Source organism: Anguilla anguilla, chromosome 5, assembly GCF_013347855.1.
Source record: "Anguilla anguilla isolate fAngAng1 chromosome 5, fAngAng1.pri, whole genome shotgun sequence".
In the NCBI taxonomy this organism is placed as follows: Eukaryota; Metazoa; Chordata; class Actinopteri; order Anguilliformes; family Anguillidae; genus Anguilla; species Anguilla anguilla.
In genome coordinates this window covers 61,572,170-61,587,545 of record NC_049205.1, presented here as the reverse complement: position 1 = coordinate 61,587,545, position 15,376 = coordinate 61,572,170, and the positions used below count along the sequence as shown (strand labels likewise).

The following is a 15,376-nucleotide window of genomic DNA, read 5'->3' as shown; positions in this document are numbered from 1 at the left end:
GATGTGGTTCTGCAGCAAGCAGCTTGCATGAACCTACAAACTATGAACTCTGATACAGTATATATTACACTGGTAAAGCACATGTGATCCTTATTGGAATTGGTTACAGAGCCCAATAAAGACTACATAAATGCCTATGCCAAGAGAAATTCACATGGAGGATGAGAAACACCTAGGGAATTCATATTATATTGCACAGTCAAGCTACAGCACACCTGGCCTGACATGCACACGGGTTGCCATGCTACGATACACCTGGAGTAGCACACGCACGGCTTGCCGTGATAGGCTACACCTGGAGTAGCACACGCACGGCTTGCCGTGATAGGCTACACCTGGAGTAGCACACGCACGGCTTGCCGTGATAGGCTACACCTGGAGTAGCACACGCACGGCTTGCCGTGATAGGCTACACCTGGCCTGCCATGCGTGCACCCCTGCAGCCTGTCAGCTCAGCGCTGCTGCAGATGACCGATCCTCATAATCGCCACAGACAGCGGTGTTGGTGCCGTCTATTTAAAGGGCGGATTACCACACCTTAATCGCTTTCCCATTATTCTCTAATGATGGCACGTTCCAGGCCCCGCCCAGGGGGAGAGGGGCAAGAGGAACACCGCGACTGGGACTGCCTCCATCAATGGGACGTCCCAGGGAAATAAAGGGAAAGTAAATTGTGACAAATACTACTACTACTACTACTACTACTACTACTAATAATAATAATAATTATTATAATAATAATAATAATGTGACAGACAAGGAGCATGTGAAAAGGAGAGTGGGAGAGACAGAAAAAGAGAGAGAGGGAGGGTGAAAGAGAGAGAGAGCAGGAGAGAGAAAGGGAGAGATAGAGAGAGAGCGAGAGAGAGAGCAAGAGAGAGGGAGAGAGCAGGAGAGAGAGAGAGCAGGAGAGAGAGAAAGAAAGAAAGAAAGAGAGGGAGCAGGGTTGAGAGAGAGACAGAGAGAAGAAGAGAGAGAAAGAGCGAGAGGTAGGGAGGGAGAGAGAGGGAGAGAGAGAGAGAGGGACAGCAAGAGAGAGCGAGAGAAAGGGAGAGAGCAGGAGAGAGAGAGAGTGAGAGTAGGAGAGAGAGGGGGCAGGAGAGAGAGCAGGAGAGAAAGGGAGAGAGCAGGAGAGAGAAAGTGAGAGTAGGAGAGCGAGAGCGGGAGACAGAGAGAGGACAGGAGAGAGGGAGAGCAGGAGAGAGAGAGTGAGAGTAGGAGAGAGAGAGCGGGAGACAGAGAGAGGACAGGAGAGAGGGAGAGCAGGAGAGAGAGAGTGAGAGTAGGAGCGAGAGGGCAGGAGAGAGAGAGCGGGAGAGAGAGAGAGAGGACAGGAGAGAGAGAGCGGGAGAGAGAGAGGACAGGAGAGAGAGTGAGAGTAGGAGCGAGAGGGCAGGAGAGAGAGAGCGGGAGACAGAGACAGGACAGGAGAGAGGGAGAGCAGGAGAGAGAGAGAGAGGACAGGAGAGAGGGAGAGCAGGAGAGAGAGAGCTCAGCAGCAGCTCGGTATGATGCACGCACACAGTGGCGTTCCCCTGGCGGCGGTGGGGGGGTGAAAATGGCCGCTGTGTGCAGGAGGCACAGAGGCAGGAAGGAAAGCCAGTCCATTGTTGAGTGAACTTGTCACCTCTCATTGTGACCGCTCCATTATTCAGCCTTCGCTTCTTCAAAAGTCAGCAAAGATTACAAATGGAAAAAGATGTTTTTTTTTTTTTAAAAAAAAAGGTTTTTAAAAAAAAAATCCATCTGCATGCATTTCTCTCTCTCAGCCAGGAGCCTGGTCAAACGCACGCTACCTTTGCAACAAGTTGACCCTTTTCTGCAGCTTTTCAGAGCTGCAAAGCAGATGGCCTTTCAAAACTCGAGAAGTGAAATCTTACATAGCCGTAGTCTCTGCTCAAGTACGCAATAAAAATATGCATCAGTGGGTTTTCTGCAGTGCTCATTTTCAGTGTCTGCATGCTTTTGCATCGCTGTCAATCTCATTCTGCAAAGCGAAACCTGAATGTATCTGCTGAAAGGTGGCCAGTGACCCCAGACCTCCGCAGCGTTCATTTTCGCGTGCAGACTTGCAGAGGTCTCAGTCAGAACAGCGAGTTAATCTCTGCCAGAGTCAACAGAGAGCTCTCTCTGAGTGAGGCTAACCAAACCCCCCAGGATAATTAAGACTGGATTACAGTCCAGAGCTCCTGCCTGCAACATCAGCTGCCAAAGCGCTCTCTCAGAATAAAAAAAAAAGAAAGAATTTTTTTTTTTTTTTTTTTTTTTTTTTTTTTAAACGTTTTTTTCTTTCAGTCGGTCGTCTGTGTCCGACAAACCGTGAGTCTGAGCGCTGACACCTGACCCTCCCGTCAGCCCGGGCGCCCGGTCGCCGCCGCCGCCATGGTAACAGTAACCGACGGGGCGGAGGAGGGCAGCTTTGCAGATGCTGAGATGAGTCCCCCGCGGGACCGTGCCGTGTCCTAAAAAGCAGACCTTTAATCTTTCGCCCATCGCTCCTCCCCCTCCCCCTCCTCCCCCTCCTCCTCCTCCTCCTCCTCCTCCTCGCTAACCTGATTACCCTGCACACGGTTAATGAGTTTACCACACCAGGACAGGCGGGGGGCGGGGGAGGGGCGGGGCCGGGCGGCGCGGCGTCTCCCAGGGCGACGCCTGCAGCTTACCCGCAGGGCCTGTAGGTGAAGACGATGTAGCTCTCCTCGTCCGTCTTCTCTATGAAGGTGACGCACGTCTGCTTCTCCCAGTGCCGCATGGCCTGCTTGAACATTGCCCTCTGACTGCCTGAAAAAGGAACATGCACACACACGCGCACACACACACACACACGCGCACACACACACACACGCGCACACACACACACATACACACACACACACACGTGCATGCATGCACACACGTGCACACACACACATGCATGCATGCACACACACATAACCCATGCATGCACGCACACACACACACAGGCACACACAATTTACACACTTGGCTCTCCCTCGTTTTACACCAGTTGTGCTCAATCTTACCTGAGAAGTGCAAGGGACAGTAAAGGCTTTTTGTCCAGGCAAGCACTAAAACACCCGATTCAACCAATCAAAAGCCGACATTCAATCAACACCTGTCCTTAACACAGGCTTGCATTCAATCAGCATTTTCCCCCCAACTCTGCATTCAGTCGATACGATTGTGGCTGCAGGGACAAACGTTGATTGAATACAGGCCGGATTTAAGGGCAGGTTTTGATTGAATCCCAGCCAATGTTCTGATTGAACACCATGGCTAGCTGATTAGCTGGCTCAGATGTTCTAGTGCTTGGACAGAACTAAAGCCTGCAATCCACTCCCCCCCCCCTTCTCCTATTCTTGGAGCTATTTTACAGACTCAGCTGTACAGTACGTTGAGAGACAAGACTCCAGTCCAATCAAGTCAAGCGCACCAGTATAGCATAATGGTTAGGGAATACAAAAATATGTTGAGACCTGTAGAGAATTTCATGATGTAATAGGTGATGCAAAATAATGTCTAGAGTCAGACTATGAATCTCTTTGTTTTCACAAAGACTTTTTTAGTCATTGCACACTGGAAGATATTATAAAGATATTAACAACAGATTTACTCGTTTGTGTTTCTACTCCCTAATACTGTTTACTAAACAGTCCACAAATTATCACGTAAGTCAGTACTTGTGATGATTCAGTTCGTAAAATTCAGCACTGAGCTTCGAACAGCAAGCAGGGATATTATCCAACCGTAAATAACGCAGCTCAAATCTCCACAGCATGTACCGGGAGACCACGAACAGGAGCAACAGGCCTTTAAGTGAACGAGCATCGTATTATCACGACCGTGCAGCTCATTGTCACTGCAACACAATAAACCGTGAAGAAGCTAGCTAACCTCCTTAATTATGTTACCTCTTCATCCCATTACAGGAGGTAAGAGCGATTGTCTGGCAGTCGGAGGGTTGCCGGTTCAAACCCCCAGCCTGGGCGTGTCGAAGTGTCCTTGAGCAAGACACCTAACGCCCTAACTGCTCTGGCGAATGAGAGGCATCAATTGTAAAGCGCTTTGGATAAAAGCGCTATATAAATGCAGTCCATTTACCATTTACCATTACAATTCTGTTAGTCCCGCCTCCCGCGTTATCGATACAGAAACGCCTCTCCCGCGTTTTCCTGAAAGACGCGAGGCTCATTCGGGTCACGCGTCCGTACTTCAAGCATCACGCGCCCGGGAAGCCAATCAAAGGGCAGGCAGGCAGGCAGCATCGGTGATGTTAGTATCGAATTTCGAAACATCTTTCAGATTTTTCCCCTCCGAACGCACCCTTGAAAAACCGGAGCTCGGAGGACGCGCAGTTTGTGAATGCGAACGAGCGATGCTTTCAACCACAGACACGCGCGCCTGCGCACACACACACACACACACGCACACACGCACACACACACACGCACACACGCACACACACACACGCACACACACACACACACATACACACACGCGCACACACGCACACACACACACGCACACACACATACACGCACACACGCACACACACACACACGCACACACACACACACACACACACAGCGCACTGTACGCGGAGTTCTCTGATTATTCGCGGTTAAATGAGAGCGAGACTCCGGATTACGGGGCTAGCCTTTAATCCCACTCAGAGCGGCAGTGAAAGCAGGCCGACTGCAGAACAGATTTTGTCCTCGGTGAACTAATACATGACCTTCGTAAGACCACCCCCATCTCCAGCACCAGTGAACTGATCCCTAACCTCCGTACGACCACCCCAATCTCCAGCACCAGTGAACTCATCCCTATGGTAAATGGTAAATGGACAGCATTTATATAGCGCTTTTATCCAAAGCGCTTTACAATTGATGCCTCTCATTCGCCAGAGCAGTTAGGGGTTAGGTGTCTTGCTCAAGGACACTTCGAAACGCCCAGGGCGGGGTTTGAACCGGCAACCCTCCGACTGCCAGCCAATCGGTCTTACCTCCTGAGCTATGTCGATCCCTAACCCCCATAAGACCACCCCGTCCAGACCACGGATTTCGGTACCACGACTTTCCAACCGGTTACCATGGACACATCCGTGCTCTAAATAAACCTCCACCAGAACCCTCAGAACAAACATAAAGAATACTGCAAATGTTTTTATTTATAATACCTGGAATACCTGTAACTATTACCTAAGGGTACAGTATATGCAGCATCTAGGGTTTGTGCCAAGGTAAATTTTTGTTTGTACCAACTGATTTGTTAATCAACCTTGTTAACATATCTCAATAAAGTGTGTACTACTACGACTTATCTTAAATGCGCAAGCCAAAGTTCTAGTTTTTTTTTTTGTTACTACTATATATCATACAAACATGACATATTAAAAAAAACAATTGCGAGAATACACAAGAAACCTTTTTTTCCTGGACCACAACAGCGGGGCCAGCCCTACAAACGCGAATGTCTGTGAATGAGTGACAGAGTGACTGAATGACCGAGTGACTGAGTGGTGAAGTTGCACCATTGGTTGGCCGAGTTATGAATTTACACCATTGGTCGGCCGGGTCACGTGTGTTAGGTCCAGCCATATACTAGGCTTTAACCTGGTCTTGTTAATTTGGACATACTGCAACAGGCATTTATTAATCAACCTCTGTGTACTGTATGTAATCCATGCAACAAAGCGCTTTCGCATGGTTTAATCGCGTAACAGCTACGAAACAGTCCGTTAGGTAGGATCCCTTGCCCCCCCCCCCCCCCCCCAACACCCCTCCATTTCTGGGAAACAAAAGCTCACCGGTGAAATTTCCACCAATAACGTATGGGATGACTCCTCCAGGCCAGATCCGCTCGGCTCTGGAAGTGGCCGCTCGAGGAATTCTGGCCTTCCCGGTTTTCCCCGAGGGCTTTGGGACCGTCGGTTCCCTGCTGGAGTTCTTCGGCCCATTGTCTGCGGGGATAATTGAGATATCCTTTAATTGTCTCCCGCAAAATAATAAATCACTTTAATGTCGGAGCGCTGAGGAAAATAATTAGTTTTTTTTTTTTTTGTTTTTTCATTTTCTCATCGCTTATTGTGGAAAGTTAAACGCAGAGTTATTATTAATATAAGTGAAAGTAAACAGGAAGACATATTTACAAGGGTTATTGGTGGGAGGGGTTTCAAGAGGTTTCGCCATTGTTCACACAATAGAAAACGTATTTCGCTGGGGGGGGGGGGGGGGGGGCTGGCGGGGAGGGAGGGGAGGGGAGGCAGCCGGGGGGGGAGGGCTGCCAACGAAAGCTCAAACCAGAAATCAGAACAAAAATCTTTATCACAAAGGTTCACGTTCAACAGATGCTGACTTACTCCGTTTAATTTAATAATTAGGCGAATGCCTACTTCGGGGGTGTATAAGATAGGAGTCATGTTTGAATAGTGTTCAGATTTTCTCTTTTCTGTAGAATTCACAAAGGTCAAATTTGTGTTCACCAGGATAAAATATTCCTGCTGATCAATACTGGCAGCACTGGGCCCATATTTATCAAGGAGCTCAGAGCAGGAGTGCCGATCAGCATCAGGTTTCTCCTGTCCATGTCCCAACCTTATCCATTATGACCTTAACCCTTTCAGGCGTGACATCCCAAACATGTGATTAGAATGCTCTTCACTGAACATTCTAATGCTGATGTCACAATCACTGCTGGCTACTGAAAGCAACAGAGTTCTAGAACACCGACTTAGAATGCCGAATTATTTTGAGTCCTGGCTGCAGCATCATCAGTCATTAGCCACTGTAGCCTCGTTGGATAATTAACCATATCCCATCTGCGACTCAATCTCATTTTTAATTTGCATGTTACTTCTCTAACGCAGATAACGGCCTTTTTTCTAAACACTTGCGTCGCGGGCCTCGTGCACCCCCGGGAGTCACTGAAAATGAGGAACAAACCGAAGCTCAGTCTTCGTATCCTCTCCAGGAGCAGGTACAGTGATCCTTTCTTCTTCACCAGTTCCTGTTCCCCAAACCCACCTGGAACAGAGACAGAGCACGCAAAGCCATGAAGCTTACAACAGCCCATGAGCTGCCACCTTTTCTAGGATTAGGAATCCATCCACCCATTATCTGCAGTCACTAACAGGGTTACAGGGGGGAGGGAGGCCTATCCCAGCTTAACCTATCCCAGCATGCACTGGGTGAGAGGCAGTAATACAGCCTGGACAGATCGCCTATCCCTCGTAGGGCACACACCATTCACTCACACATTCAAATGTCCAGTGTTAAGTTGCTAACCACTGCACCACCATAGCACCTGCTCAATTAGGAATCATCTATCATAATACACTCTTACATCAGTACTATGATACTCACACACATGGGCTGTACCACATAAACAGTAAAGCAAAATCAACTCTTACATAGTACATATGGTCCCTGTTGGACTCTGTAATCTCTTAGAGTAGAATTAACACTGAAAATTGTGCTGCCTGCACAACCTCAAGATGATGATTTTTTTTTCTTTTTACACTTTTTTACACTATAACTCTCAAAAAAAAAAAAAAAAAAAAAAAAAAAAAACTCAGAACATTCCCAGAAGATGAGAAAAGTTGGGAAGTCGGGATAAACGCGCCCAGCGTGGACATCTGTTCGATTTTCTGGACGTTCACAAGGCTGACGCAAAGGCCTTAGCAGGACTGGGCCTTAGAAGGTGACTCCGTAAAGTCTAAATAATTTTAACAGTGGACGGACATTTACGCTAATTACTTCAGGAATGTTAGCAATGTTGAGTCCGCCATTTTAATTCTTTAAATACAGTAATTTAAGACTGAGTGAAAGTATTTGGCGCATATTCTCCATTACGTCCACATGACTAAATAACAACCATCTGGGGGTGTTGCCGCTTTTTTTGTGTGTGTGTGTGTGAGAGTGTGTGTGTGTGTGTGTGTGTGTGTAGGTAGGTGTGTGTGTGTGTGTGTGTGTGCTATGCCAGGAATGTTTTTCCACCGCTTTTGACAGAAATGTTTGGAGCATTAAAATATGTTTAAAGACTCTCTGGGGAACATTCTAATCATAATGTTATCTCACTAACGAACGGCAATCCAAGCACACCGTTCCTTTGCGCTCTTGAAATGTTTCGTTTCGGCTGGGAGGCCACAGAGCGCACCGAGGGCTAGCGCTGGTCGGGTGTGCACGTACACACCGCTCACTGACAGCACCTGCTAACCTGTGGGCACCCGGTGAACAGCCAAGGCACAGGTGTCAAACTCCAGTCCAGGGCCGTAGTTTCTGCTGGTTTCTGGGCTGTCGATTGGTTGATTGATTGATTGACTGACTGACTGATTGGCTAAACAATCTGCACACCCGATTCTCGAGGCCTTGACTGGGTGCTGATTGAAAGGAAACCCAGAAAAACCCATAGACACTGCGGCCCCCTGGGAAATTCGTCTGACATCCCTGAGCTAAGGGGTACCCAAAACAACCTTGATCAACTAAAACCCACTCTGCTCAAGCAGGGGAAAGCCAACTGACCCCACTGCCACAGAATCTAGATCTTTGTCGGTTAATGACAAGACGCCCAGAACAGGGGGCGACATAGCTCAGGAGGTACGATCGATTGTCTGGCAGTCGGAGGGTTGCCGGTTCAAACCCCGCCCTGGGCGTGTCGAAGTGTCCTTGAGCAAGACACCTAATCCCTAACTGCTCTGGCGAATGAGAGGCATCAATTGTAAAGCGCTTTGGATAAAAGCGCTATATAAATGCAGTCCATTTACTTAATTACTTAATTAGCCCAATCATTTTTCAATGCCACAGACTGCATGTGTATCCACTTTTCATCTTGGCTCGATACAGGAGTGAACAAGCATATAAATTTGTATATTAAATTCAGTTTTCTGAACTGACTGAACTGAAAATGGAACTGACCGCAAGCCTGGTGTGTAGTACAAAATGATCAGTGAAATAACGTTTTTGAATGAGAGTGTTGGCGAAACGGCGCAGTCTGACACACACTCCTGAGCTTTGGGCCCTGGAGCCGGTGTCCTAGGGGATGGTAAACGCATTACGAGGATGGAGAGGAAGGATGGTGTGCGACACTGACAACAGGAGGTCTGCCCTGATTGGCTGACTCGGCCAGCCAGCGAGAGAGGTGCGAAACCGTGCGTTTCCTCCTCATTGATGTCTAGCATGGTTCACTGGCATCCGGCCAAAGCCCCTAATGCTCCCCCCCCCCCCCCCCCACCCCCACTTCTTTTTTTTTTACTTTCCTCCTTTCCTTTCTGAAGGAATGGAATGGAATGGAATGTCGCGAGCAACAGGAAGACCAGGAAACAAACAAGATGGCGGAAAAGCCGGGCCTGAGTTTGGGCAGCAGGAATCTGACTCACTGGCCTGGCCGCTTTCATGAAGGGGAAACTACAGCTGGTCTGCAGCTCCTTTCAAGACCCACGTCCATATTTCACTTATTAATTTCCTTATTAATTTCCTCTCAGGGTGACTTCATTGTGAAGAAGTTTTATTTATTTTTTATTTATTTATTTGTTTGTTTATTTGTAAAAGTTATAGTCTTCGGAGGCTAGAAACAACCTCAGTTCAAAATGAGAAAAAAGAGATACAGCTCTCAGGTCTTTGGTACAGGAGATATATAACAGCAGATTTTGTCACTGAATATCTGATATTAACCATGAATAATGAGGAGCAGGTTAATGCTTGAATTAATATTGTGTATGCGATTGTGTGTTTCTTTTCTAAAATCCCATTTAATAATCATAATAATTGATTTTAAACATCGCAGGATGGGAATGGTGGAACTGAATTTTCAATTCAAAAGATTAACCTGACTACTAGCAGTGTGATAATACTCATGTTACATCACACAAATTTTATTTACATGTTTTCAAATAAACTTTGTTACAGAACCATGACACACTAACAATACACAATTTCTATTTATGTATCAGATGCAAAAATAAATACTTTTTAAGACACCTTTAATATTCACAGAAAAAATGATTCTGACTTACCTGACGTATGCCCTTGTCTTTCATGTGTGTGCTGAGTGAGGTCTATTGTTCTGTCAATTTGAAACATTTTCAGATCTTCTTCATCTAAGGCGATATCTCCCCAAAAGACAGCTAAAAAAGAAAAGTTCAATGTTCAACAGAGCACACAACACTGGAATGTAGTTCCTTATTTATTTGTTACCTCAGACAGATTTTTCTGAGCATGACAGAATCGTAAAAACATAAGCTTTAAAAAATGAATCAATCTATATTTAGCATACATTACTACCACAATAACAACTTATAAGTTTAATGAAATCTGATTACTTTGTCCTTTAAGCGTACTGAAAATCACAGACAGCAATCAATTTGCAGGTTCAACTGGCCTGCAAGCATGTGTTCAAACAAAATAAATTTAATGCCCTTAACATCCAGGATGGACACTAGCAAATAAATTGTGGTGGCATCCACATGAACTCCATTCATTCAAGATTCATATGTTCATCCATCCGTATATAGTAGTTCACTGCAGGAAAAAGACTAACCTGCTATGTCTCAGCTTTGGCACTTCCTTACAAATCACATTTTTATATTATATTACTCATGATTATTGTATTCTTCAAATCAAATCAACGTTTGAGATACCATTTGAGAAAATGAGTAAACATAAGAGTAAACACATTTCAATGCTGAAGGCATTTTCAGTGCAGTCGCATTTTTAATCCCCAGTTAGTGCCGTGCATTACTGTGATGCTTAAACAGGCCTGTTCTGCCAATGCTTGAGGAATGGATTACAAAGACAGCTGAATTTATTTAAGGAATATTTGATAATTAGTGTGTTCATGGAAAATCAACAAAACTGAATTTTAACTACAAAGTAAACAGAAAAAGAAACTTTGGTTGCATGTCACAGAACGTGAAAATAACTGTGTATTTCAAGATGTTGTGTATTTCTATGAAACTATGAAAAGCAAAACTTTCTTTCTGCAATGGCCGCAGTCTATAACAAAAAAAAAAAATGTAAATGTCACAAACTTTAAATTAATATCTCACAGTCCGTTCATCGCTTCAGAGCGCAAACCGTCTGGTGTTAAATTCCAACGCAGGAGGTGCTCAAAGTTTCTTTTGAGGATTTTTGTGCCGGGCCGGAGTCACCGTAACCTTGAATTTAAACAATAAACAATGCAGCATCTGCACCCCACGGTCCCTGCCTCCTAATTCTGCTCAGGCACTCCCGTAATTAAAGAGGGAATACGCACGTCGCGGCTCCCAGGGGTGTCCCTGGAGCGGCGAGGACAGCCTGGCCCGTTAACCCTGTGAGTGCTGCATTGTGGGATAGCGCTCAGGATTTCCTGGCTTGGCGGTGGCTTCAGACGAACAGCAGCAGCAGCAGCAGCAGCAGCAGCAGCAGCAGTGAATGGAAGGCCCACATTCTCCAATGACAGGCAGACAATTGATTTTGGAGATCCAGTAAATCCACTGTTATAAATAGAGAGGCCTGTTCTGCAGCGGAGCAGGAGTTCACCTTAGTATAAAGCAGCGGGGAGAGGAGGGGAGATGCAAGGGAGATCGATTTTAGGGCCGCGACTGATCTGGCAGGCTCCTACCTGAGGCCGTTCAAACCTCAAAGAAAAAGGTATTTATATACCGCCCTCTCCCTGATTTAAAAAAATAATAAACATCCTGTACTGAATTTCAACTCATGGTGCCTGAATGTCCTTAGCTGTTGAGCCGTCTGAGTTTGACTTTCTTATTTGGTTGCCCTGAGCGCTACAGTATAGGCAGTATAATGCAACCGATCGCGCTGGTCTTAGGAGGAGTGTAGCACAGTGGGTAAGGAACTGGGCTTGTAACCGAAAGGTCGCAGGTTCGATTCCCGGGTAAGGACACTGCCGTTGTACCCTTGAGCAAGGTACTTAACCTGCATTGCTTCAGTACATATCCAGCTGTATAAATGGATACAATGTAAAAGTTGTGTAAGTCGCTCTGGATAAGAGCGTCTGCTAAATGCCTGTAATGTAATGTAATGTAATGAGGAGTGTTTGTGGTGTTTGGTTTGGCCTGTAAAAAAAGGCACGGCCATTTCCTCAGTTATGTCAGCATCCCAGAGCGCCCATGTACCTCAAAACCTCAGCTCCTCAACTGGAGACCACCTGACCGATGGGGGAACCAGACAAAATGTACAAAATGGCCGCAGCCAACCTTGATGTAATTGCAACATTCAACCGACCAATATTTAAAACCAAGCCATCAGAGCTCTTTTTAGACAAACCTCTTGCTGCACTGGTTGAGTGAGTTACCAAGTTTTTACTGGTTTATGTTTTCAGTACACCTCACAGCCAATATATTTCCTTCCAATGTCAATATCTTAAGACATTGTTAGGATGCTAGAAGTTATGTTCCACTGAATTAAAAATAGAGGATAACTCCTGGGAAGCAATATATGAGAGATATTAGACATATTTTATCACTTCCTGACCTTTGAAATCAAATATGCACATAAAATTTGATTCCTCTCCGCACCTACAGCACTGCAAACTTTCACGACCTTTTTTTAAAAAAAAGAAAAAAAAAAGAAAATGACCTACTTCCAGACATTCATATTTTCTTTCTGCTATAATGTAAATGCACAGTTCTATTTTTGTGCGCTAGCCTGGTATAGGGAAATGTGGCTTGTGCAGCCAGGGAATCTATTCCAAGTCCTAAGGACACTGAATGCCACGTCACAGCAGATCACAGACAGACTCAATCTACCAAGAGCCTCTGGGACTGTTTCCTGAAATAGCTTATCTGACAATTATTGTGTATTACACATGTACGTCTGTGACACGACCGTGGGCTGAAATTATTCGCAAGTTTTCTGGCACAGTGAAAACATCCCCCGGGTTGAAATGTTTTCATCAGGTCAAATGCGCCATAAATCAACATGTCTATGACATGACAGTGGTTCTCAGACTTGGGCCTGGGGGATCACTCTGCACGCTGCTGGTTTTCATTTCAACCTCAACTACGATCCCATAATTTTAACAAGCTGTTAATTTTTCTCAATTAGGTGCTTTTCGTGTTTAAGAGCTGGCGTCCCCAGTCTTATCCAGAAAGGGCCAGTGTGGGTGCACACACCCGATTCTACTAATGAACCACTGGAGTCTTTGCTAAGCACCTTGATTAGTAGAATCAGGTGTGTGCACCCAAACTGGCCCTTTCTGGTTAAGTATGAATGGCTATGCGATGGCATTTCATAAAATGGGCTATGGGAACTCAAAACAAAACAGAACTTAAAGCTTATCCGGTCACCACAGAAACCAAACAGGAAAATTGTTGTCTTTGCCAGGCAGTGGGAAGATGAGCAATGGCGGTTGGAGTGTATCTAATTTTAAATTTCATAGAGGTCATGTCGTTTTACTGTCTTCCCTTACTCCTAGCATAAGGCTTCGTTTTCCCCCGAAATTTAAATCGTATAATTTCTCTCAGTGGAAATGAAAGTGTTGAGATGACTCACGTTGGGAATCATTTATTCTCACTACGCCGCCAAAGAGTGTCAGTGCGTCTGAAAGTTAATTTATCTTTGCCTCCGCCCACACAAACACACACACGCGCACATACACAAGCTAAAATGTTATTCACAACCTATGACTCATGATTTCAGTCTCAGCACGTGACCTAACATTTTAATACAAATGGCTAAGTCAACCTATTTGAATAACATTGTTCAGTAAAAGTAAGCGACCAAAAATGACCAGGCCTATTTGGTAGGCTAATGCTAATGGACATTTTAAAAGACAACCCCCTTTTAATGTGGAGTAGGCTATTTACTCACATCACATGGATTTATCTAAACTAACAGCGGGAAAATCGAAAACTGATGTAAATAACGCCCATGCACTTCACGTTTCATAAACATTTTACAATTCCATTGTAGGCCTATTGCACCATCCAGTTTACCTTCCGCTTGTAAACATCGAAACCCTTCAAATCGGTCATAAACAAAGCAGGAAAATCTTGTTCTGCTCACTCATCTTTAGATGTTCTCTCTCCCTGCATATCTCTGGGTAAAAACGTGACGCCAGATATTTTTTACGCTTGCGCAGCGATCTCACGGGCCTTTCAGAGCGAAACTGTGACAGACAGGCTGCGTTCACCCTGCAGCACCCAGTCCTCGTGGAGCGGTAAACAAGGCGCAGATGGTGGAAATACTCTGAAGGGGGAATCTGCCTCCGAAAGAACGCTCAAAATAGGATCTTTCACAATAGGTCAGGGTTGTGCTTACATTGCACGTTTCGTTGCTACATGCGCATTAACCGATCAAACGTTTGCATTATTTTATCTTCATTCCCAAATTGATCGGTTACCATCCATCCCACGGTCTATAAAATGTATTATTTTCTAAACAAATCCAAAGTCGGCTCCGGGGAGCGGGAGGGGGAAGAGAAAATGCCACCTGCATTATTTCATTGCGTCAACGGCTTCAGTGGAAATTCCGCCGCCGCGTGCCAAACGTCAAAGCTTTCATCAGCCACTATTCACCGTCCTGTCCTCACGTCAGTTGCCCCGCCGTGATAAATGAACTGACGCCAGTCATGAGGAGACTGACGTTGGGAGTGCTACGCTTCCCTCCCCCCCCCCCATAGCTAAAGCAGTTAATTACGCGGTCTGGGGGAGACCAGCCCGAAAAGATGGAAAAACCGTCAGCGCGCGGCCAGCTGTGGGCCAACTCCCTGGAGCGGCTCCTACTTGCTGTCACATTACCCCTAAGTCACGAGCTGACTGGTGTTCGCCAGGCGAGTGTTTACACTGTCAAGTTACGAGGCAGATAGCAAATAGCAACCCCTCCAATACACACACACACACACACACACACTTGAGTCATTAATTACCGTTCCGGCTGTTCTTTGACCATATTCCAAACCCGCATAATATGAGGATTCTATTTAAGATTTAGCTGGCTTGTACCTTGATGTTTGAAGATTTAGTGTACTGGACTGAGTTCAGCTGCAAAGATTACTGTAAACTGCCTTTGTAGGCTACGTTCCCTTGCTCTAAACAGCTTTATGTTTGTTTATGGATAGCGCCAACATACAAGAACTTATATGCCCAGCTGTTTCTGCAGTACAATCTAACAGAATGATTAAGATATTCTAAAATATTGAAAAAGATTTTATCCTATCATTTAAAATGCTCAAAATGACACACATCTCGGGAAATATAATAAGTGAGACCACATGTTTGACCTCTGAAGGAAGACATGAATCATAGCCCTACAGGCATATGGATCATCCTTATGAACGCTCATAAAATCTAGGCAGAATTGCTCTGTAAGCATCTGAAGGCTTAAGCATATTTATTTATTTATTTATTTATTTTTATTTCATTTTATTTTGTGGGAAT

The 15,376-nt window shown here is 45.4% G+C and overlaps 1 protein-coding gene across 5 annotated transcripts in view; it reads right to left on the bottom strand.

Moving 5' to 3' along the window:
- tll1 (tolloid-like 1) overlaps window positions 1-15,376 on the bottom strand; it is a 77,059-nt gene that overhangs the window by 41,913 nt on the left and 19,770 nt on the right. For 3 of the 5 annotated variants that reach the window (XM_035416651.1, XM_035416652.1, XM_035416653.1), the window contains exons 3-6: window positions 10,013-10,123; window positions 6,945-7,025; window positions 5,810-5,962; window positions 2,664-2,781 (exon numbers count right to left, since the gene is read on the bottom strand). In XM_035416651.1, the coding sequence (XP_035272542.1) occupies window positions 2,664-2,781; window positions 5,810-5,962; window positions 6,945-7,025; window positions 10,013-10,123 (463 nt within the window). Of the gene's footprint in view, window positions 1-2,663; window positions 2,782-5,809; window positions 5,963-6,944; window positions 7,026-10,012; window positions 10,124-13,933; window positions 14,083-15,376 lie in introns of those variants that run through there. The other 2 variants (XM_035416654.1, XM_035416655.1) reach the window with 2 other exon arrangements.